The sequence below is a fragment of the Lissotriton helveticus genome, chromosome 3_2 (assembly GCF_964261635.1).
Source record: "Lissotriton helveticus chromosome 3_2, aLisHel1.1, whole genome shotgun sequence".
Taxonomy (NCBI): domain Eukaryota; kingdom Metazoa; phylum Chordata; class Amphibia; order Caudata; family Salamandridae; genus Lissotriton; species Lissotriton helveticus.
The window spans coordinates 41,421,437-41,445,649 of record NC_136062.1 but is presented as its reverse complement, the minus strand read 5'-3'; the positions used below and the strand labels follow the sequence as shown (position 1 = coordinate 41,445,649).

At 48.3% G+C, this 24,213-nt stretch overlaps 1 protein-coding gene across 6 annotated transcripts in view; it reads left to right on the top strand.

Moving 5' to 3' along the window:
• Positions 1 to 24,213, top strand: part of GALK2 (galactokinase 2) — a 1,491,044-nt gene that overhangs the window by 855,640 nt on the left and 611,191 nt on the right. For all 6 annotated transcript variants that reach the window (XR_013609829.1, XM_078684791.1, XM_078684790.1 and 3 more), the window contains one exon: positions 3,290 to 3,442. Coding sequence is in view for 5 of the 6 variants with exons in the window: in XM_078684791.1 (XP_078540917.1) it covers positions 3,290 to 3,442 (153 nt within the window). In the remaining variant the exon portion in view is untranslated. The remainder of the gene's footprint in view (positions 1 to 3,289; positions 3,443 to 24,213) is intronic.

The window sequence follows — 24,213 nt, the reverse complement described above, 5'->3', positions numbered from 1 at the left end:
TGCTACTTAGCTCCCTGTTGCTTCCCTCCCACCCACCCACTCCCTGTTGCTTAGCTCCGTGTTGCTTACCTCCCGCTCACCTGCTCCCCGTGGATTCCCTCCAGCTATCTGTTGCTTTCCACCTGCCCACCCACTCCCTGTTGCTTCCCTCCCACCAACCCACCTGCTCCCTTTTGCTTCCCTCTTGTCCACCGGCTCCATGCTGCTTAGCTCCCTGTTGCTTCCTTCCCGCCCTCCCGCTCCCTGTTGCTTCCTTCCTGCCCACCCGCTCCCAGTTGCTTCCCTCTCGCCCACCCGCTCCCAGTTGCTTCCCTCATATTCCCTGTTGCTTCACTCCCACCTACCCACTCCTGGTTGCTTCTCTCTTGCCCACGCACTCCTGGGTTGCTTCTCTCCTGCTACCTGTTGATTCGCTCCTGCCCACCTGCTCCCACTGCTTCTCTCCCTCCCGCCCACCCACTCCCGTCCACCGGCTCCATGTTGCTTAGCTCCCTGTTGCTTCTCCCTCCCACCCCACCCACTCCCTCTTCCTTCCCTACCACCCACCCGCTCCCAGTTGCTTCCTTCCCGCCCACCCGCTCCCTGTTGCTTCCCTCCCTCCCACCGCTCCCTGTTGTTTCCCTCCCACCCATCTGCTCACTGTTGCTTCACTCCCGCCTACCCACTCCTGGTTGCTTCTCTCTGGTCCACCCGCACCCGGTTGCTTCTCTCCTGTTACCTGTTGATTTGCTCCTGCTTACCTGCTCCCTGTGGATTCCCTCAAGATCGCTGTTAATTCCCACCTGCCCACCCACTCCCTGTTGCTTCCCTCCCACCAACCCATCCACCTGCTCCCTTTTGCTTCCTTCCCGTCCACCGGCTTCATGTTGCTTAGCTCTCTCTTGCTTCCCTCCTGCTCACCCGCTCCCAGTTGCTTCCCTCCCGCCCACCCGCTCACAGTTGCTTCCCTCCCGCCCACCCACTCCCAGTTGCTTCCCTCCCGCCCACCCACTCCAGGTTGCTTCTCTCTTGCCCACCCACTCCTGGGTTGCTTCTCTCCTGCTACCTGTTAATTCGCTCCTGCCCACCTGCTCCCCGCTGCTTCTCTCCCTCCGGCCCACACACTTCCGTTGCTTCCCTCCTTCCCACCCGTTGATACCCTCCCACCCACCCGCTCCCCGTTGATACCCTCCTGCCCGCCCGCTCCCCGTTGATACCCTCCTGCCCGCCCGCTCCCCGTTGATACCCTCCTGCCCGCCCGCTCCCCATTGATACCCTCCTGCCCACCCGCTCCCAGTTGATACCCTCCTGCCCCCCGCTCATTCCCTCCTCCTGCTACCCGTTTATTCCCTCCCACCCACTCCCCATTGATACCCTCCCGCGCGCTCCCCGTTGATACCCTCCTGCCCACCCGCTCCCCGTTGATACCCTCCTGCCCCGCTCCCCGTTTATTCTCTCCTGCTACCCGTTTATTCCCTCCCTCCCACTCACTCCCTGTTGATTCCCTCCCACCTACCTACTCCCAGTTGCTTCTCTCCCGCTACTATTGATTAGTTCCTGCTCACCAGCTCCCCACTGCTTCTCTCCCTTCTCCCACCCACTCGCTCTGTTGATTTCCTCCCTCTCGCTTCCCTTCCCTCCAGCCCACACGCTGCTTCCCTTCCCTCCCGCTCCCTGCTGCGTCCCTTCCCTCCCTCCCGTCCACATGCTCCCCGCTGCTTCCCTTCCCTCCCACCCACCCGCTCCTTCCCTTCCCTCCAGCCAGCCCATCCGCTCCCCGCTGCTTCCCTTCCCTCCCGCCCACCCCCCGCTGCTTCCCTCCCGCCCACCCCCCGCTGCTTCCCTTCCCTCCCGCCGGCACCCCGCTGCTTCCCTTCCCTCCAGGCCGCCCCCGCTGCTTCCCTTCCCTCTCGCCCGCTCCCCACTGCTTCCCTTCCCTCCCGCCCGCCCCGACTGCTTCCCTTCCCTCCCGCCCGCCCGCCCCCGCTGCTTCCCTTCCCTCCTGCCCGCCCCCACTGCTTCCCTTCCCGCCTGCCCCCGCTGCTTCCCTTCCCGCCCACCACCAGCTGCTTCCCTTCCCTCCCGCTCCCTGCTGCTTCCCTTCCCACCTGCCCACCCACTGCTTCCCTTCCCACCAGCTGCTTCCCTTCCCTCCCGCCCGCCCCCGCTGCTTCCCATCCCTCTCTCCCGCCCCCGCTGCTTCCCTTCCCCCCTGCCCGCTCCCCTTCCCTCCCCCCTGCCCGCTCCCCTTCCCTCCCCCTGCCCGCTCCCCCTTCCCTCTCGTCAGCCCGCTCCCCGCTGCTTCCCTTCCCTACAGCCCGCTCCAGTGGCGTAACACAGGCCCCTGCAGCCCCCGCGGTGCGGGGAGGCCCTCACCCTCCAGGGGGCCCCGTCAGCACCGCACTTCTGCTGGGGACCTCTACATTGAGTCCGGAGGGGGCCCCTTGATGTATCCTGCAGGGGTGCCCCCTGAAGGTTCGTTACGCTACTGCCCCGCTCCTTCCCTTCCCTCCAGCCTGCCCACCCGCTCCCCGCTCCTTCCCTTCCCATACTCCCCGCTGCTTCCCTCCTGCCCACCCGCTGCTTCCCTCCAGCCCACCTGCTGCTTCCCTCCAGCCCACAACTGATCGGTTAGCAAAGCAGGACCTATGGGTTTTCCCAATTATTTTTTTTCAGCCAGCAACGAGTAGAAATAGAGGGCCCGAGGAGAGTCACGGGTCAATGTCTGTGATTTTGCTTTGCTAAGGCTCAGCAGTGCTGGACTCCGGCCTACTAACAGGACTGTGAAAACAATCTCTTCTGTGCATGGTTGGTATGTTTGTGTTGCCTGTCCAGACTTTGGGTGCTTTTTCATATGCTTATTGGATTTCCATCTCAGACAGGAGTCTGGCTCGGCCTGTGATGTTGTGTTTAGATTATCGTGTGCCAGCGGTTTAATTGGTTCTTGTAAATTGAATTCTGGGTGTGTGATTTAAATGTTTAAAGTGTAATGCCTAGGAGTTAAAATGTTAATACATCTTCAAAACCAGGAAGTGGCTCTCCCATTAATGATAACATCCTTTTTAAACATTTTGCTTAGTCACGGATACCTGGTGCCCAACACCTTCTGGAAGTGAAGGCTGCGTGACTTTCAGAAAGGTGTTGCATTACGGGGCCCTCTCAGGTGCAACTGTCCCTCATTAATTAGGCTGAATGGCATCTCCGGTTGCCTCATCAGTGGACGCCCTCGTGCCTGAAGGAACAGAATGCAATAGGTGTGCACGCGCTCTGAATCTTGAAGCCTAACATGGTTCTTGTCTTTCTTTACTAGGCCAAGTTAATCGAGTTCAGCCCCCTCCATGCCTCTGACGTGAAGCTTCCAGAAGGAGCCGTGTTCGTGATAGCGAACAGTTGTGTGGAAATGAATAAAGCAGCAACTTCTCATTTTAATATCAGGGTCATGGAGTGTCGGCTCGCGGCCAAGGTATGACATTGATCCCGAGACCACGTACTATTAATATGCAGATACCATGTATGTGTCTTTCCTGCTAGCACTTTTAATACGATTGTTTGTAGGGGGTTTAGGAGCCTTCTCAAGCATTGTGAGACCACAGGGCATCGCAAAATGTATTGGAATTCTAGTTAAAGATTCAAAAGTCGGCGAATAATGTGCAGTAGTGTACTGGACGCACCATTGAAAGGAAGTCGTTTTTTATGTGATGTTCTCTCTGCCTGGGTCGTGTTCCCTAACTCCCGCTGGTTCGTTTTCGGAATTCCCAAACTCGTGTTCCCTTGAAGCTGTAAAGCATAATGCAGTCACAAACGTAACATAACGAGCGTTGTGCTTGTCTTTACTGACCATGGGCCCCTCTTGAGAGCGCAATAAATACCGCAGCAGCAGTGGGTAGTGCTGTTTGCTGGCACGAAGACAGCATTTCTGCGAGCACGCTGGAACTGTGAATTGCAGTACTACCGGACACGTGGCATATTTTGTAAAATAAACATTTTTAGGTCTTTCAAAACCGAGATGAGAGAGTTTTTATTAGTGTATGTATGTGTGCTAAAATCCCAGGTGAAATCCGACAGACATCTCACCATACCCTATTGAAAGCACCAGTACGCAACTATTAATCTGAAAAGATATTTATTAGGGGGGGTGTAACAACCCAAACCTCCCCCCGCCCCCACCCTTGAAGCTACGCCCCCGCCAAAGCAGTCCAGGCAAATTTTCTCTGACCAGCAGTGCATAGCGAGCGCAGCAAGCATGACTACTACCAGGAGGCTTGGAGGGGTTTCTCCCCAAGAAAACCTTGGAAAAAATGGTGCATTCCACATCACATTTTTCATTATATATTCGATTGTATTCTTTTTTAGAGCATAGTAAATGATGACCTTACAGTGCACTAGTATACCGCAATGTTGGGATTCCTCAATGATTCGCTCCCCATCACCCTCCAAGAGTGCCTCTCATCTCTCCATAGCCCCCTCACCATAGCCCCCCTCTCACCTGGATTTCATTTATTTTAGAACGCTTCTCATACCAGTGTAGGGTGTCGGAGCATTTTACATCACACACACATATCGAGACAATGAATCATACATGTGTAAATCTGTGCATAGAAAACGTTAAATAAGACAAAAGGGGACTACAAGGTGTGGGATTCACATGTCATCAATTCTGGTAGGCAATTTTTAAAAGTGCTGGGCCTGCGAAGCACAAGCTCAGGATTTAGAACGTAACACACTGATTAGGGTTGATTTACTAATAAGAATTGATTTCTACCCAAACAAACCCTGTTTAGCAAAATTAGGATAATGAAAGACTGGGACAAAAAAAATAACTTTCTAATCTAGATTATGATTGTAATTTATGAACTGCACAGTAACAAAAGGATCTCTGTGACAAGAGCAGTACAGTAATCAACTGAGCTATGCACATAAAACACTGATCTGTGATCTGCATAGTACACACTCTTTGCAGCAGGCATATTAATCCTCTGCGCTACCTTAGATGAGTCAAAACTTCTATTAGACAACCTCAGATCTCTCTCCAGAAGGTATGTTAATCACCAGAGTTATCTTGCCTCTTTAATTGCTGCCTGAAAACTGTTGGATATATAAGGACCTCTGCAGTGCTTTCAACAGTAGCAGCTGGCATCTACGTGGATAGGGGGAAGGGTACGCAAAAATAAATAAATAAATGTAAGAAAACTTACCAGGCTAACACGACGTCCTTTACTCTGGACCTCCACAGGAACTGGAAAGTGCAGCCTGGAACTTCCTTGACCAATAAGGGCGCTGCTCTCGTGCTGTGTAAGCAGCTCCCTGATTGGAGGGAGCTACCTCACTTGGCGCTCCTCAGCGCCCTCGAGGCCCGCACTGACTCTAACCCAGCTGTCTTAAGCCGGCTGGGTTAGAGATGTTTAAAGTGTGCATGTGTGGCTGGCTGCCACAAGACAGCTGGCCAAAAAGACATGTGCACTTTAAACATAAGTGCATAGACAGCCCCCCTCCTCCCTGCTGCTACCACTCAGCAGCACCCCCGTCCTGAAACTTGGCTAGGGACGGGGATGAAAATTAAATTTATAATAAATTACTATTTTATTGTCCATGGGGTTTTGGAGGTATTTTAAGTGAGGTGATGATCCTCTACTCCAATGGAGGAGCCGCCCCTGGCTTTTAAAACTGCTGCACTGCTACGTAACTGGTCCCCTTGGACTTTAGTGCAAGCAAGGAAAATACCCTTTGTCCCCCGGATTGGTTAGTGAATGACAGCCACAGTTGTATCCAGTACAGAGAAGTCAGGTTTTGATTCCGTGCTCTAATCAAATTGCCAGATCTTCATTGTGGGTTTACCTCTGAAAGAGCACTGGGCCTTAAAACGCAAGTCTCTTAGTCAAGTCATCAAAGATTTTTCCCCATTGGTCATATGAACCTTTGTTAACTGGCATGAAGTATTGAAAAGGAGTTCTCATCAACAATAAATTTCTAACTTGTGAAGCCAGGGTGACTCCAAAATAAGGACCAGGAATCTCTAAATATGGTTCAAAGGTTTTATTTTGAATAACCAATCAATCCTGTATATATGCAGACCAGAAATAAGTTCGGTAAGTACAGGAATGCAAAAGGTAAACTGAAGTATCTCAGTAGATCTAGGTGCAATAAAATATTATATATATTAATTAATATTAATATTAATATATATATATAAGTTGCAATAATCAGCAGGGCTCAGGAGTTTCTCAAGGTTGCAGGGGAGCCGCGACAGCGTCAGCAGGGCTCAGGTGGTCTCGGGCAGAAGTCCTTCTCTGCTCAGTAGGAGCCGCAACAGCGTCAGCAGGGCCCAGGTGGTTCTTCAGGTTGCAAGAGAGCCGCGACAGCGTCAGCAGGGCTCAGGTGGTCGTCGAGTAGAAGTCCTTCTCTGCTCGGTAGGAGCCGCGACGAGGTCAGCAGGGCTCACGTAGTCCAGGATACAACTGCCTTGGTCACCCAGGGCAACCCTTGATATAGGACTCCTCGCCTTTGATGTCCTGAGTCCTCGCAGGCGGAGGTCTTAGCACCTGGGGTTCGGTTGTTGTGGGTTCCACCTCGGCGGCTCCTTTCATCCTTTCAAGAGTGGTCTGGAGGGATCCCAGACACTCAGCAGGCCTGAAGCCAGCCCTCAGGGAGGCCGGATGGGTGATCGAAACTCATCTCTCAAGGGGAGGTGTGATCGCGCTACTCCTCCCTCTCTCGCTCACAGGGAGCGCTCTACCCCCTGGCCGGGTATGGCGCCGAAGGCCGAGGTCGGGCTGGGGCCGTGGCGGCCATCTTAGGTGCAGGGACATGGGCATCGGCATCGGCCTTGGGTACCAGGGAAAATGGAGGGAGAGGACGGGGAAGCCCAGTGTCGGGGACGTGGGCCATGGAGGGAATGGTCGGGTGAATCAGGGCCATGGGGAGCTGCACGGGTTTGAAGTGGGCAATACACAATCTGCTGCTGGCTGAGATTTGTTCCGTCTGTGTACAGCAATAACCCCATTGTTCGTCAGTCAATGCTAAGCCCAGTTAGGTGTCCCATTGTGCTCGCACTGGGCAGGGGGGTCGAAGGCGCTGAGTGAATAGGGTGTGGTATATCGTTGATACAAGGCGTTTCGGCGAGGTAATGCTGAGCATTGCATGAAGCGGAAGGAGACTAGGGGGTTCCTGCGGGAACTCTGAGGTAATGGAACAGACACCCTGTTGTAGGTGTATGTATAAGAAAGTGTCCAGAGGGGTTGGTTGGTGTGTCAGGAAAAACAAGTCAGTGCTACGAAACTCACCCCCCTGATACAGGTTTCCTCATTTAGTGATACATACTCGCCCCAGGAGTTGCTGAAAGGCTGTTTCTTGCAGTAGTGGCATTTTGGGGTGATAAACGGGTGGTAGTTTTGGTGAATACAACGTGGGAGTTTCCATAATGAGCTGTATATGGTGCCATGCCTTTATTGAACATGTGAGTGTTGGGGCTTCCTTCTCGCGGGGTGGTATGTCCGTGTAAATCGCGCCTGCAATAGGTATTGGGTCAGCCAGCGAGTGTTCCGCTGCCACTTGCGGCATATATCGAGGTGGGTACACCCAGTAATAAACGTAGTGCGCCTGCGCACTAAGATAATACAGTTCCATGTCCGGAATATCAAAACCACCCTGTGCATTTGGCCTAGTGAGAACACTCCAGCTAACTCGTGATTGCTTACCCCCATACCGGACGGATCTGCTCAGTACGTAGTACCTGGGAGAAATATCTGCCTGGATGATACGGAATATTGAGGAAAAGGTAAAGTAGTTGTGGAAGGATGACCATTTTAATCAGAGACGCTCGTTCCGCTAAAGACAAAGGTAGTGCAGTCCAGCGAGTGATATTATCCTTTACACGCTCGATGGCCGTGCCATAGTTTAGCCGTATCAGCTCGTCCCTATCCTGGGATATGTGAATACCCAGGTATTCTAGATCCGAGTCGCACCACTCCAGGGGGAAATCAAGGGGAAATTTAGATGTCAAAGAGGTCAATGGGAAGAAACTAGACTTTTTCCAATTTATATTTTCCCCCCGGATATCTGACCAAAGCGGAAGAATTCACGTAGAATGGGATTTAGATTGTCCTGGGGATGCCTAATATACAGAGTAATATCATCTGCATAGAGTGATACTAGAATCTGACGCAGATTACAGCGAATCGCCCGTTGTTGATGGTGCTGCCTGAGTTTCGCTACCACTGGCTCCACCGCAAGGGCGAAGAGAAGGGGCGAGAGCGAGCAGCCTTGCCTCGTGCCCCTTGAAATCTCAAAGGGAGGAGAGATGTGCCCATTTATGAGGACTTTGGCTGTTCGTCGGTGGTATAGGAGATGTATCCATGATGAAAAGAAGGGGGGAACCCATACATCGCATGATGTTGAATATATAGTCCCATTCAATTGAGTCGAATACCCGAGTGGCATCGAGAAACACCGCGGCTAGGGGAAGCTCGGGCATTACGTTATGGAGTATCGTGAATAGGGTTCTTAGGTTGTGGGAGGTAGCTCTTCCCGGTATAAATCCTGATTGGTCGGGAAGGACCAATTTTTCAATTAACAGTCTAAGCCTGTTAGCAATGATCTTGGTATCACAGTTAATTATAGAGAGTGGGCGCTACGAGTTGCAGCTAGATGGAGATTTGTCAGGTTTTAGTAACAACGTCACCAGGGCTTCTCTCATCGAAGGTGGGAGTATGGCAGATTCGAGTGAGTCTTCATAGGCTTCGCGCAATATAGGGGCCATTTGATCTATGTATGTTTTATAAAACTCGATGGGTATGCCATCCATACCTGCCGCTTTCCCGGATTGTGTTTGCATTATGGCTTCGCGTACCTCGTCTAATTCAAAGGGGGCGCATAAGAATTTGCGTTGAACATCGCTTAGCCATCCCAAGGTCACATCTCCAATGTAATCGCTCAAATCCAATGGGTCGGTCCTAGTGGATGTATAAATCGAGGAGTATATTTGGTGAATATGTCGAGAATGTCTGTTGTGTCTCGGTGGAGCGACCCGTCGGATCCCTGTAATACGTAACTAGAGAAGCGTAGTTTACGTATCGATTCTGAAAGTGCTTTCCCAGGGAGTTCTCCCTCCCCGTACCTCCTAGCCACCCAGTATTTACCTCTAAACTTAACTTCACGTTGGGCCGCGTCTGTGTATTCCGACAGAGTATCACGGAATTTACTTAGTAGGGCCTCAGTGGGATTAGTAGACATTTGTTCATCCAATGCCCGCAAGTCCGTCTCCAGTTTGCTTAGTGTATTCTGTATGTCTCGCAACACTCCTGCGCCCTTGGAAATGCACAGCCCATGGATGGTAACTTTAAAAGCCTCTCATATAGTTCCCACCTCTTGCACAGAGTCTTTGTTCCTGCAAAGAAAGTCGCGTATCTCTTCCCCCAGCTCATGTTGAAAAACAAGGTCTAGAAGTACGGTGGGCTGCAACCTCCAACCGCATCACAGGTTGCAGTACCCAGCGGGTCGTAAAGTTAATGAGACCAAGGCGTGATCTGAGTACGTGCGTGCAAAGTGTGTAGCGTGTTCTAAAGCTGGTACCAAGCCTCTAGACTGAAATATGTAGTCCAGACGGCCCAAGATGCAGCTTGTATAGTGTAGTGAGCGCCTTCGCGCGTGAGCATGTGCCCATGTCTCCAAGCATCTGTGAGGGAGCACGACGTCAGTATGCTCTGTATGGTCGAACTGAACTTAGTGTAGTGATGCGGGCTTGGGTTGGACCGGTCGAATAAAGGGTTGTGCACCGTGGTAAAGTCCCCTCCCCAAATAAAATGTGTGGATCCAATTTCTAGAATCTTGCCCCAGATAGTCGAGAAGAAGTCTGGAGTGTCAGTGTTGGGACCGTAGCAGCATGCCAATGTCACCAAATCCATTCCTAGTTGCCCCCATGCGAGGCAATACCGACCTTCAGGGTCGCTAAGCGCTCCTATCAAAGGAAAGGGGTCCGATTTTTATGATGATGGCCGTGCCGCGGGCATTAGAGGAATAGGATGAGAAAATTCCATGGTCGGCCCATTTCTGAGCAAAGGTAGGAGTGTGTTGAGGATTCGTGTGAGTTTCCTGTAGAAAAGCAATGTTAATATTGTGTCTGTCCAAATAAGCTATGATTTGGTGCTTCTTCCGTGGATCCCTTAGCCCTCTAACGTTCCAGGTGAGTATGTTCATTTTCCCAGGGGGGAGTGTAGTTAACATTGGCTCAGGTAGAGAATATCAATGGCATGAAAGGGCACATCAAGTCACGCTTCCTGTATAATGGACTGTTACAGCAGTTAGTATGCAGCGTGAAAGACATATGAAACCTTAAACATTCTCCCCGTGTCCCGCCCCCCACCCACTGAAGCAGCCCCAACTTGCCAGAAGTGTTCAACCACCCTCCCTCCCTTGTCCCAATCAAAAACAAAATAAAACCAAACATATGCTGCGAGATGTATGCAGCTCACAATAGAGGGGGAATGCCCGTTGGGGGAAACCCCTAGGTGGCAGCCCAGGTGCGCCTCGCCCGTAGAGTCTGTGTCCGGTGGAATGGTTGGACTCTAAGGGGGCAGAGGTTGCCTGGCTTGCCATTAGAAAGGGCTCGATATGGCCTACCAGCTGATCAGGTTGTGTGTTCTGCGCGGTAGTCCCAGCTGTTAAGTGGCGTCCTCACTGCATCCCGCCCCTCAAACAATGGTAAGCATCCATAAAGCGTTCATTGTGAGTCATCTTCCGCTCCCATCGAGGAGGATTGCTGAGACGATGTCAGTGAAGCATTGTTTCGGCCCGTTCATTTCAAACGTTTCAATAATTTGTCCACCTGCTGTGGTTAAGTGAAGAAACGTTGTTTGCCCTGATGAGTGACTCTTAAGCGTGCAGGGTACAGCAGTGCATAGTCAATTTGGGCCAATCGTAGCTTATTTTTAACCTCTGTGAACTTGCGCCTCTCTTCTTGAACCGTAGGGGTAAAATCAGGATATATAGAAAAAGAATTCCCATCGTAGGAGAGTTGTTGATTGCTTCTTGCCACGCTGAGTGCAACATCCCGGTCCCTATAGTTCAAAAGTCTCGCTATGATAGGGCGTGGAGTACTGCCCGCGACGGACGCGGACCCAGGGTACTGTGTGCTCGCTCTACTATAAACTGATTGGAGAAAGACTCCGCTCCGATCGATGACATCAGCAATTTTTCAATGTGTTCCTCCATCTTCCCCGTGTTGGTTGATTCATGGATTCCAAGTACGCGTATATTATTGCGCCTGCTCCGCGCTTCTAAGTCCTCATTTTTCGCGGCAATGATTTTCAGGAGTTTATCCATGTGGGCGATTTGTGTCGTGACCTGAGATGTTGTGTCCTCAGTATCCGAAATGCGGTGTTCAGCTTCTTTAATGCGGTCTTCATGCCCCTCGAGCTTTTGCGCAATGGCGTCCATGCGTGTCGACATTCTATCCACCTTGCAGACGATGGTGGCGAAGCCCTGTCGGACCTCCTGAAGGATGCTTTGCACGTCCGCAGATTGTGAGGGCACACAGCCATGGGCGCCCTTCCCTTTGTTGTGTTCCTGGTCAATGTGCAGGTTCCGGGTGCTTCGTTTCGTTGTTTCAAAGTTCAATTTAGGTTGACGGGTGTCAGGTTTCCCCATGGCGGCTCCTGTGCACGGCCCAGCAGTGGTCTCACAGTGCTGTTACTTGTGTCTCGAGAGGGATAGAGAGGATTTGCGCCGCGTCTATTGTTGGGTAAGCAGCAATTGTGAAATGGCCCACGTGTTGTGCCTCTGCTGGTTGCTATTCCCGTCCTCAGGTTATAGATGGTTCACGGCCCCCACGGGCAGGTAGCTGCAAGCAGTCCGATGTGCACAGTAGTCCATGCGCGGTTATGGGAAGAGTCAGGCCAATCTGGTGAACAGGAGGAGGGCAGTGTTTAGTGAGTTCCCCGTGCCACAGCAGGGCGATGGAGCACCAGGACAATAGGAAATCAAGTGTAGTCCTTTGATGCAGGTATGCAAGGACTGGAGGAGGAGCGGAGCGACGTCTTTTTTATGCATATAGCCAGGTTCTGAACTGGGATGGTGCAGTGAGCTAAAAAACGGTGATGGATCAAGCCCTGATCTGTTGACTGGGTAGGAGTGTTCTGATTAACTCAGATATTCTGTCCATCACCACCCCCTTTTTGAAGTCCTTTTTATGTCAGCATTGCTGGGGCCATCCACCTTTAAGCGTGCCCGCAGCCAAATGTGACATCTCACACAAGCACAGCCAGCAAGGGGAGAAGATGCGCGCTGCTCACTCAGTGCCTCGCAGTATAAGATGGGAGTTGACAGTTCTGAACGTGAGAGGGCTCCGGTATAGGAATTCTAGGTGCTGTTCTGTGTATGACACTGTGGCTTGGGCCTCACATCTTCTAACCCACCTGCAGCCAAGCGCAGCACCTCACGCGAACCCAGGCAGCGGGGGGAGAAGGCTTGCGCTATTCAGCCAGTGTCATGCGTTGCAGGGTATTCCAGGCACTTGTAAGCCACAGGTAGTAGGGCAAAGGAAAGCGGTCGACTCGTGACCCTGTGTGGTGGTCTCTCTGCTATGACCATGCGGCAGTGGACAAGGAGGTGGGTTGTGGTAGCAGTTTGGTTCGCCCACTAAGGCGGGCTGTACCCTCCGTTATGGCGGCAGCAGGATAGGTGAGTGGGCCTCTGCGCCGAGTGAAGGTTGCGCCACTGACTGTGTGCTGCGGCTGTATCAAGCCCTGATCTTTTGACTGGGTAGGAGTGTTCTGCTTAATTCAGATACTCTGTCCATCACCACCCCCTTTTGAAATGTATTAAGGGAGCCGCGCCCAGAAGAGCATGTTTAGTGCGCTCGGCAGAATGGAGAAATCACCAGTTATTCATTCGGTGAACTCCGCGCCTTACAGAACTCCGGCCCTTCTCTCCTCGATCCTACTACTCATGCCCGCTTAAAGATCAACAACATTCACACCCATCTGGTATCGCAGGATCCACCCTCTGCTCCGTCCCAAAGCCCCAATCTATCTATCCCGCCCTTACGTCCCGATGCTCGGACTCTCAACTGCTTATACCTTAACACCAGATCCCTGGTAAAACATCAATTAGACATTTTCCTTCTACTTCAATCAGACAGGCCTGACATATTGCTTGTCTCAGAAACCTGGCTTACGACAGATTCCTTGCCAGACATTCTCGCAGCCTTACGATCAGACTATTATATATTGTCTGCGAACAGAAAACCAGGAAAAACTGGGGGAGGCGTCGCAGCCATTATCCATAAAGACCACACGTTTACCACCTTACCCTCTTTAGACCTGCCAGATACTGACAATCTGGTAATTAAATCAGATAACGACACAGGAACCATGGTACTAGTTTTGATCTATCGTTCACCTATATCTATGCCGTTTTTCCCTCTCTCTCTTTCTGAGCAACTGGCTGGCCTGACCGTTGACTTTGATAAAGTCTTTATGATTGGAGATCTTAACTATTGGTATAACCACCTGGAGGCTGGACCTCACGCCTCAGAACTCTTCGAGCTTCTCTCCAATTTAAATTTCTATCAACATGTCCAAACTCCCACCCATGATAAAGGTCATATTTTAGACCAAATCTGGTCACACAATATCCCCACCTCCAGTCCTACTGTATCACCTTGTATATGGTCCGACCATCACCTGCTGCAATTTTCCATCACTTTGCAGGGCAATTTGAAAACTCCTGCGCCCCTGGGAGGGACGGCTAGGAAATGGAGATCGCTTAGCCTCCCGGAGTTCTTATCCACTCTGACAGACTCCCTTCCGGCTTCGGACCAGGACATCAACCTGATGGATAAAGCACTCAATGACTGGCTCTCATCTGCTTGCGAGGCACATGTCCCCTTAACAAAGTTCTCTCGCTCTCGTCGAATGGACGCCCATAGGTGGTTTTCTACTGAGTTAAAAACCCAAAAACTGGAACTCCGCCAACTAGAAAGAAAATGGAGGCAGGGCTATCATGAAAAAGACAGGCGGTTATTCACGACAGCCCGGAGGAATTATAATAGTTCCATCCTAGCCGCTAAGGCAGCTTTCTTCTCTAACAAAATCTCAACGGCTTAAAACAAGTCGAGAGAAATTTTTAAAGTAGTCAACGATCTATGTAATGACACCCACACCTCCCCCTCCCAACCCCCAACTCAATCACTGTGCGACCAACTTAACGATTTTTTCCGAGAGAAGATTGACTCTATAAAAGCTAGCATCCAGATGACCCATACCAAGGCAACTAGCAGGGAAATTTGTGAAACTTCACACAAACTTCAGTTTTTCCCCCATATTGATTTTCCCAAACTGGCAGAGCTTATGAATCGGGTAAAGTCCGGCTCTCCCAATGATCCTTGCCCCCCGCATATTCTGAAGGAAGTTTATTCTATATTACCTCAGAGAATCCTTTCACTTCTGAATAAATCTTTATCACTTGGAATAGTTCCAAACTCATTCAAAAATGCCATTTTGGGTCCATTAATTAAAAAGCCGGGTGCTGATGTAGCTGTGCTCTCTAATTATCGGCCCATATCCCTTCTCCCGTTTGGGGCCAAGCTGCTCGAAGCCCATGTGGCTAGCTGCATCTCTAATTTTATTGAGACATCCGACTTCCTTGAGCCAAATCAAGCCGGTTTCCGCCAGGCACACTCCACCGAGGCAGTTATTCTTGCGGTCCTTGACACGCTAAGGTTCAATGCCGACAATGACGTACATCAGGCCCTCGTACTCCTAGATCTATCGGCCGCGTTCGACACGGTGGATCATACCATCTTATTACACCGTGTCGAACAGGCCGGCCTTAGCGGGTGGGCCCTCGCCTGGGTCAAATCCTTTTTAATGGACCGATCCCAGGCAGTCAAATTGGGAAATTTTATGGCACCTAAACTCCCCACTACATGCGGTGTCCCGCAGGGCTCGTCATTGTCTCCCCTATTATTCAACCTATATCTGAAACCATTGCTGCAGTCCCTAAAAAGTAGGAAAGTCACCATCTATAATTATGCAGATGATCTGCAACTGGTCTTCCCTTTAAACTCTGTGGACGCGGCGGATGAACTTCAGTCCACGATGATGCATATTAAGGGCTGGATGGACGAGAATTACTTAAAGCTCAATCCCAGAAAGACTGAGCTGGTACTCCCTGGCAAGAGTATGATCAGCTGGGGCCCTCACTTTTGGCCACCCTCGATGGGATCCCCTCCTAAGCCTTCTCAATCGGTGAAGAGCCTTGGAGTCACCCTTAACGCCTACCTTTCCTTGAAAAATCAGGTAGGAACAGTGATCTCTTCCAGCCTCTTTCAACTTCGAAAGATCAGGAAAATCTCCCATCTTCTGACACACTCTGCCCTCATCCAAGTGGTGATTGCCTTGGTTCTCTCTCGCCTCGATTTTTCGAACTCATTATATCTGGGCCTCCCCCTCACTCTATCCAGACGAATACAGATCGTCCAAAATCAAGCGGCCAGGCTAATATTCAAAAGCAATCTAAGGACTTCGGCGAAACCCTTGTTAGCCTCTCTTCACTGGCTTCCTATCGAGCACCGGATCACATTTAAAGTAGGATGCTTGGTTCATAAAGCCCTCCATGGCAAAAGCCCCAGGTTCATTAATCACCTAATAAATAAATATGAACCAACTCGGAACCTTCGCTCTGCCCATCAGTCCCTCCTCAAACTGCCACTGTACAAGAGAAAACGACTGGGCGGATGTCGATTTGCTTATCTTGCCCCCAAAACCTGGAACAGCTTCCCCCTTTCTCTTCGGTCCTGTACTAACTTGGTGAAATTCAGGGGTGCTTTGAAGACCTGGTTATTCAAGCAAGCGCACGGTTAGACTACTTCTTTTCCATCTGTCTCCCCTCAGCGCCATGAAACCTCTGGGTGACCGTGCGCTTGATAAATTTCGAATAAAATAACAATAACAAGACCAGGGCGGCCACCGCGGCTTCACCTACCGCCCTTGAGGCTGCCAAGGCCGGTGCCTGTTGCCTCAGATGGAGGTCTCTCAGGGGGGGAGGCGTTGTTCCGGGCAGTGTATCAGGCTGATTTCAGGTCCCTGGACTCTCCTGTCCAAGCCGCGCTCCGGGTCCCAGACGCCTCTTGGAAAGCCGTGGCCTGACGTAGCCACCGAGGCTGCTCCTGGACTCCACAACCTCCCGCTCGCCCTGCGGTTGAACTTGACGGGGCGTAGCTGGTGCGGGAGCGGCTCAATCTGGCAGATTTTTTTCAGCAGAGCTGTAGCAGGTCGAGATCTGCACTAGGTCGTAGTTTAAGCCACCAGTGGGGCCATAGAGCAGGATAAATTAAGGATTCGGTCGCCAGGCTGAAGGAGCCTCACAATAGTGCGGCCATCTGGCGTGTGCGCCACCTAGCACCCTCACAGTTCCTGACTTGATTGAACTTAGGCTGGGCTTGGAGAGGCCAAGCTAGAGACAGTTCTAAATAGGGTTTTTGCTGAATTTTCCACTAGATCAATATGGGCCACATAAAACCTTCGTTTAGCTGAGAAAAGGAGTTGTTTATATTTCTGTAGGCCGATTTTATAATTTTTGTATCTGTTTCTTTATAATCCTTCCTCCCACTCCACTCTAGACGTTTGCAAATGAGTTTGTGATTTCTCAGGTCTTCTGTAAACCATGGGGCAGAGGATTGTGATCTTTGGGAAAGAGAATTGTTTGGGGGGGCTATTTTATCAGACTTTCCCCAGCCATTTTGGGTATACCATGGTGGCCTCTTACATTCCCATTGGTACCTGGCCGGATGTGGAGGTAAGAAGCTCCTGCAGGGCTGTCCCCTCAATTTTATTCCAGGCTGTGGTTACTATTCGACCTTTCGAATGTAGTCCACTCGCGCGTTGCGCAGTTAACGTCAACTCAAATTGGACAGCAGCATGATCTGACCAAAGCATATGTTGTGTTCCCTGATGACTCGGGTTTATACAACAGAACTGTGGGACCAATTGTAACTGGAAAAGTAATGTTTTTGAGACATTAGTAACAATGAAATTAATTTGGTGGCATAAATCCCTGAACTCTCTCCCATAGAGTTCTGACTTGTTTTCACTGGGGGGTGGCTCCCTCTGAGCTTCCACCCATAACAACACCCTCTTTTCCTTCAGGTTGGGTCGCATTATTAGGAGGTGGACGGGTTCACAACACATATCCAAAAAGTCATTACTTGCATCACTATCACTATCTTCACCTCCTCCCTGTACATTATTTTTATCCTACTTCTTTTTCTCTTTTTTTGCTGAGGTTCCTCACTTATCAATGCAGGGTATAACTTCACTCCTTCAATCATATCCGTTCTCCATCTTTGCTGCTCAGCATCCCATCTAGCATCGACACAAGTATGTACCACTTTTCTGACTCTACCCTGATATTTCACCTTCTCTTTGGCTTGAGCCATGCACTCCCAAGCATTAAGTGCCTCTTACTGTGTTGGCCTAGGGGGCAGCCTCATTTCATACAGCACCCTTCTTAAATTTTCAATAATTCTCATATTAAATGTGCCGTAGCGTGGAAACATCAAAGCACCTTCTTTCGCAGTGAGCGTATGCCATTAATTCAGCCAGTTAGATGTGCGGAGCCCTACATTTATAGCTATATAATGATCTGTTGTATCTTCTGGTGGTGCTACTTCTCCTTATCTAACAGGGTCTGTCACATCATCCCTAATCAGACCTCATATCGATTTGAAGAATTTCATTTTCCAGCAATAATATCAACAATCACAGTAAAAATGTAGTCTCAAACCAGGAAATCATTTTTTTACCCACGGTTCTCGTTTGGTGTCAACAACCAGTCGCAGTGTGCCACTCAATGACGTATCAACCAATAACATCAATCGACCAATCTCACTGCGCCGCCCTCTGGTGTAGTTCTCATTTCTCGCAGCAGTTCACCCTCCTTTACAATTTTCACGCATGCACTATTCTCTCAACAATGTGCACAGAAACAAAATGCAAATTGATTTCAATAAAGAACTTAGTCAGCTCCAATAAAGAAATCAAAGTACCCAATCACACAAGAAATTGGTCCGGAGATACACTTTCCGACCCACTCAGATACACACTCAAGTGAAACTTAGGCCCACCGAATTCACCCAGATCAGTAAAGCTTCTCCTTTGTGCAACAGTAGCCACTACTCCTACCAAACATTACACTAACACAAAGGTATATGTCTCTATCTCAATTGTGCAGCCAATGACGTCTCACGACTAGCACCACCAAACTTAGCAAATAAATTGCAATACAGTGTATTCAACTCTTTATACCTCCATCGATCCCCAGATCCTAAGCTACATCAAGCCCGATAACAACTCAAACTTCTCAGCATTGAGTACATTCACATCTGTACCACAACTAAAACTTCTTCTCATCACACCACACAATCTCTGCAAAATACTGCAAGTTTGATATCAACAATTACAACGCGCAACCCTTTTAATACTCACACCTCCACTGCTACAACTCTTTTCCCAATGGCCGTAACTGCGTCAGTCGTCCGAATTTAAGGGCTTGCACTGGATTTGAGCATATCTAAGATGGGATACACAGAATCCCTTAGCTTTAGTAGCTAACCATTCGACAAGCTACCATCTGAAAGAGCACTGGGCCTTTAAGTTCATTCTACGTCAAGTTGTCAAAGATGTTACCCCTTTGGCCATATGGCCCTGTGTTAGGTAACATAAAGCATTGCAATTTTGTTCTCATCAACAATACATTTCTAACTGGCGAAGCCAGTATGATTCCACAGTAAGGACCAGGACTCACTACATAGGGTTAAAAAGTGTTATTTTGGATTACCAATCAATCCAGTATATATGCAGACTAGAAATAAGTTCAGTAAGTACAGGAATACAAAAGGTACACTGAAATATCTCAGTAGGTTAAGGCGCAACAGAATAATATATATCCAATTGCAATTATCACAATTGTTTAAGTACAGATTAAAGCAGTTAGGTGTTCTATAAAGAAACTTTGAAAAATAAGTTTCTCTCTCCTAACATAGACTATATATATATATATATATATATATCAAGGCGCAATAGAATTAGATATATTGAGTTGCAATAATCACATTTGTATAAACACAGATTAAAGCAAACCATTGAAAAGGAAGTTTCTCTCTCCTAACAGAGAGTAGATATAAGGTCATCTAGTAAAACCTCTAAATTGGGAGCTTAGGACAAAAGGAGAGGAAATGTGTCATCATGATCAGACGTCCAAAGGAAAAGGAAATCGGTGTTTAGCATAAAGCTTCACACTAGCAGGAATAGGGCAAGCAGAGAGATCTGTACCTCTCCAAGTCTAAAGGGAATCTGCACTGCCTGCAACTGTGAGAACAACAATTTAAAAGTAACGAGATTCAGAACATTATTATTGCTCTCACAACACAAAGGGCCAAACAGGTCTCTGCTTGGGTACATATGCAACAAGAGTTCAGGTTCACATCATATTAAACTGCAACTTCGGTTCTCAAACTTGAACATCTGCCATCCTGCTACATGATGAACAGAAGGCTTCTTTCGGCCATTGTTTCTCCACGTTCACTGGCAAGTTTCCTCTCCGGCCTGTGTCAGTTGTCTAATACAGACAATAAGCTTCTCTCTAGCTAACCTATATCATGATGATAAACCTGCAAAAGAAACTGAAATGCATTTCAACTAAGGCCTACAGTCTGGCTAACTTTAGTTAAGCATTTTATTGTGTACTTTGAATATGATTATATATGTACATGTAACTTTAAAAATAAAGGTAAAACGTGAATAAATGAGTGCATGTTAACATGTGCAAATGTCATTTTCAACATAAATGCAATATAACTTTAAACGTAGATGTAAAGACTTGCATCTCCATGTTTAAGCTGAACATTAGTGCACGCGTATATAAATCTCTAGTTTCTAGAGTAAATACCTCTCAGTAATGCGTTTAAATGTTTCACACATATTAATAAAGTTAAGGCACACAGTGAATATAATGTCAAGCGCAAGTATGTAGTCTGCACTTCCGTTATACATGAGTGGAGTCTAATTTACTCTGCTCCACCAACTAGAAAGGGTTGGCTGGAAATCCTTACTCTGCTCCCACCACCAGTTCGTCCTTACTCCGCTCCCACCACCAGTTCGTCCTTACTCCATGCCCAACATACGGTAGAGCTCATTTAGGATGACCACCTAAATCTAATCATTACATAACCAGTATGAAATCCTGGCGGTTAATTTACAAATCCTAACTATCAAGTGTATTTGTCTTAGTAGCTCATTCTAGGCCAACCAGGAGTAAACCACATAGAATGCACAATGTTCTCACATGGAAGCCCAGTACTGGAAACACTATCTGATGGTGTAGAGTGAGGTGGCCACCCTCAGCTCAACACACCTTACTGTGCATGGATTGGTAAGCCACACCAAATAAAGGGATCTCTTTGCATTTCAGTCCCCAGTCAAACAAACTGTTTAACCAAAGCCTCCAAATAAGTAAAATACATTCATGCAACTAGGAAGATTTTCGAAAATGTCTTTCAAATGTGTGTTCCATAAATTGATCGGAATGTGAAACTTAAGGTCATAGGTATGTGAAGGTCACTGACTGTCACCAGTCCTGTCCTGAGACCACTGTCTCAGACCTGGTGTCAGACTCTGTTTGGGGAGGCACAATGCAGATAGGGGCTACTTTGCCCTATCTGTGGTGTTTGAAGTCGTTTGTGTCTGATGTCCTCTGGTCTGTCTTACCTTGGCTCTGCAAACTGGGCAAAGAACAATCTTTTCTCCATGTTCTTCTCTGGTAAGCAAGGGCAAGCAACCACAAACTTGTCAGGGAGGGAGTGTGATTGACAAAAGGTTAGAAGTCAGCCAACTGGTAGAATAACTTATTGTCCAGCCCAATGCTTTCCTTTTAGAAATAACAATAACTTTATTCACACATCAGAGCTAAACACTACACAATTCAGTTCACAGAAAGTTAATGCAAGCTTGCATACCAGATTGTGTTCAACAGACTGCACTACACCTTCCCGCTCTAGTACCTAGTAACCTATGAACCACAGTTCCCTGTATCTGGTGGCCAAGGAATGAATGAAGCACAGGTGCAGATTATTACTGTAACCCCTATGGGGCTTAGAGCATAGCTTAGTCCTTACCCTTGGTTTACTGTAAGCAGAAAGCATTACGTTTCTGCCCTCTACTCCGTTGGAACACGTCTATAAGAAAGTGCCTCTTTTTGCATGTTCCCACCTATTTTTTTTATTTATTCTGTTTGCTCAGGCACTACTAAAATGGCCCCCGGTGTAAGTGCTCTGATCCCTAAAACATGGAAAAATTGGCTAACTACTAATTGGTATAATTATCTTTTCTATAAGTCCATGGTATATGGTGCCCAAAGTACACCCATGTCATGGAAAGTTAAATAGCATCTATGGACCACAGCACTACTGTGACATCCTCTATTGTGACCAGGCAAACATGATAATAAGCTTGACACTGCAGCTGCCAGCCTGCAGTTTAAGACCGCAGCTGACCTGTCAAAAGAAACCATTTTTGACAGGAGAAAACCTTCATTTTAAATATTAATAAGTTAACCCTATGAAGGGCTTTTAGCCCTCAAGGCCGGGTCCATAGTATTTAAAAATATGAAATGTAGCATTTAAAGTTAATATTTCCTTTCAGTGACTAGCATCCAAACACTGTTTTTATGTAGCAAGGCTAGCTGACCTATAGTGAGACATAGGGAAGCAATATAATAATTAATTTTTGGATTGGGACCAGCTAGAAATATGACTAAACCACAATGTGCAATATGTATTAAAAGCCCAACTGAATGGCGAAGTCAGATGTTATTAAGGAAAAGCAACTTTAAGAAAGTTGTCTGATGCTCTTAGACAGTAATTTGTATTAACTCTCTGGCAGAGACCCAGTGAGTGCGTAGACCTGATGAGGTGTGAAAACTGCTCACAGAGCAAAGACCTGGATGTGGTGAGGTGTTTTAGTTTCTCTTGCAGCAAGCCCAGTTAAGCTATGCCCAGAAACTTAATTTATGTCAAAGGAGCCTCCCCTGTTAAAGGCAGATGTCAGATGACACCTGGACAGGCCCCTTTTTGTGTCCTCCCAGTCAGGCAGGCAATAAACGGGGGAAAAGTTGGCCCCAGAACTGGTTTGGAGTGACCATACAGGAGGGGCTGCTCATTTCTCCAGCCACACCACTAAGTAGGCACATATGCTCTGCACAAGGGGAGATCAGCACCTGTAAAACCATCATGCACGCCCTGGTCACAAACAAGTTGGACTATGGAAACACCCTCTATGGCAGAATCAACAGAAAACTGACGAGAAGACTGCAGACCATTCGGAACTCGGAGGCCAGAATCACTCTCAACCTCCCACGCTGCAATCACATCACACCACACCTGAAGTAGCGCCACTGGTTCCCATTACCAAATGAGCACAATTCAAACTCCTCACCCACACTTCCAAGGAGATACATAACACTGGCTCAGCATACCTCAACAATTGCATCTGCTTTCACAAACCTTTGAGTCACCTTCTCTCATCCAGACTCTTGCTTGCACAACTCCCATGCATGTGGAAAACCAGATCCGGCGGTCTAGCCTTCTCCTTCATTACTTTTAAAGCATGGAAGGACCTACCACTACACATAGGAGACTCTTCCTCACTTCTTGAATTCTACAAGAAGATAAAGATTTGTCTTTTCGAGTAATATCTCTAGGCCCTAGGTGTGGCTAGACTCACACCTTTTAAGCGCCAGGTTACCCTCTCGGATGATAGTGCTCTATGCTAACCTGAATAACATAACAGAAGAGTTTCTTCATCTTAGATTTAGTGAGTGAGAGGCATTGTGGGGTCGATTGCAGTAGGTCACTCCAGAACTGCTCAAACCTGGGTAGGGGTACCCCTGGCAACTTTTACACTATTGTTTAGTTAGGGGTCTAGATTCAACCCCACCCAAAGGCTAGTGGCAGAGATGAATATGGAACCACAAGACTCCTTCTTCAGAACACTCCTGAACTTGAGGAAGAACAGAAAAGGACTGGTCCTTTTGTCTGTGACCTGAGAGGATCCCTTAAAGGCTGAATGTGCTTTCTTGTGTACCCACAACAAAGAAGTTGACTCTAAAGGTCAGTTGGCCCACCTCCTGTTTGGCTACCGAGACACAAAAAGCTACAAGAGACCTTTTTCTCCTGCAGCTCCCTACTGACCATCTTCAATTGGGCCTGGCCTGGATGCTGTTGGTGGTCTCTGTTGAAGTGAGACTTGACCCTCAAGTGCTGTTCCTGAGCTCCTGGAACTCTTGGCCTTGTCTAACTGAACCTCTAACTTCTCGGAAAACATGAAACTTGCAAAATGTTTGGACTTACAGACCTCTGTAGGAAAGGGACACCCTGGCCAAGCAGATCCACCCAAAGTGTGAACTCACCTAGTTGAAGAAACTGGCTTCCACCGCTCAGAGCTTTTACAGCAGCAGTAAAATCCATTCCAAAGGTACCTCAGCAAAAAGGGATCGGCCTTGTTGAGCCCTCGCCAGATGCAGCCTGCAGCCTTGCGTGTTGGAAGATTCCAAGCTCTGAAAAAGAGACTAAGACTGAAGGTAGAAATCTTGACCGGGCAAAGGCGCCCAAAGTATCTGGCCCACAAAAGGAATTATTTGAGTGCGTAATTTGAATTTCTCCCCCTCAGGGCTTTTACTGCCAAAACTAACAGCTTCACTGGACCTTGTAGAATGCCTATTCAGCGTTGTGAAGCCTTCCACTAATGCACCCTGCTGCCTTACCCCACTGAAAGACTTCCAGAAAACAAAAAACGAAGTCCCATTACAAAACCTCTGACTGGGTAGAACCTGGGTGGTGTATCCGACCCACGCTTCATTGTGGTCAGCCTGAAGTCACTCATAGGTGCCTCTGCCATTGACTGACTATATTTGGGGCCTTTGCACTTTTTGGTGCAAAGTTTACATAAAACATACAAAATTCATATCTCTGGTTCTCTTTTATTGAACTTTTGTTGTCATTTTGCTTATTATATTTCCTAGTTCTATACATTCGATTGGTATTTTTATTTTGTTTGTGACTTTTTAACTGTTATGGTATTACTAAATTATTTACACATTTTTACTAAATTAATCCGTTTGCTCTATGCCGTAGCTATCAAGGGTTGAACTCCGGCTTAAAATACTGAAACCTTCAATTGGACCTAA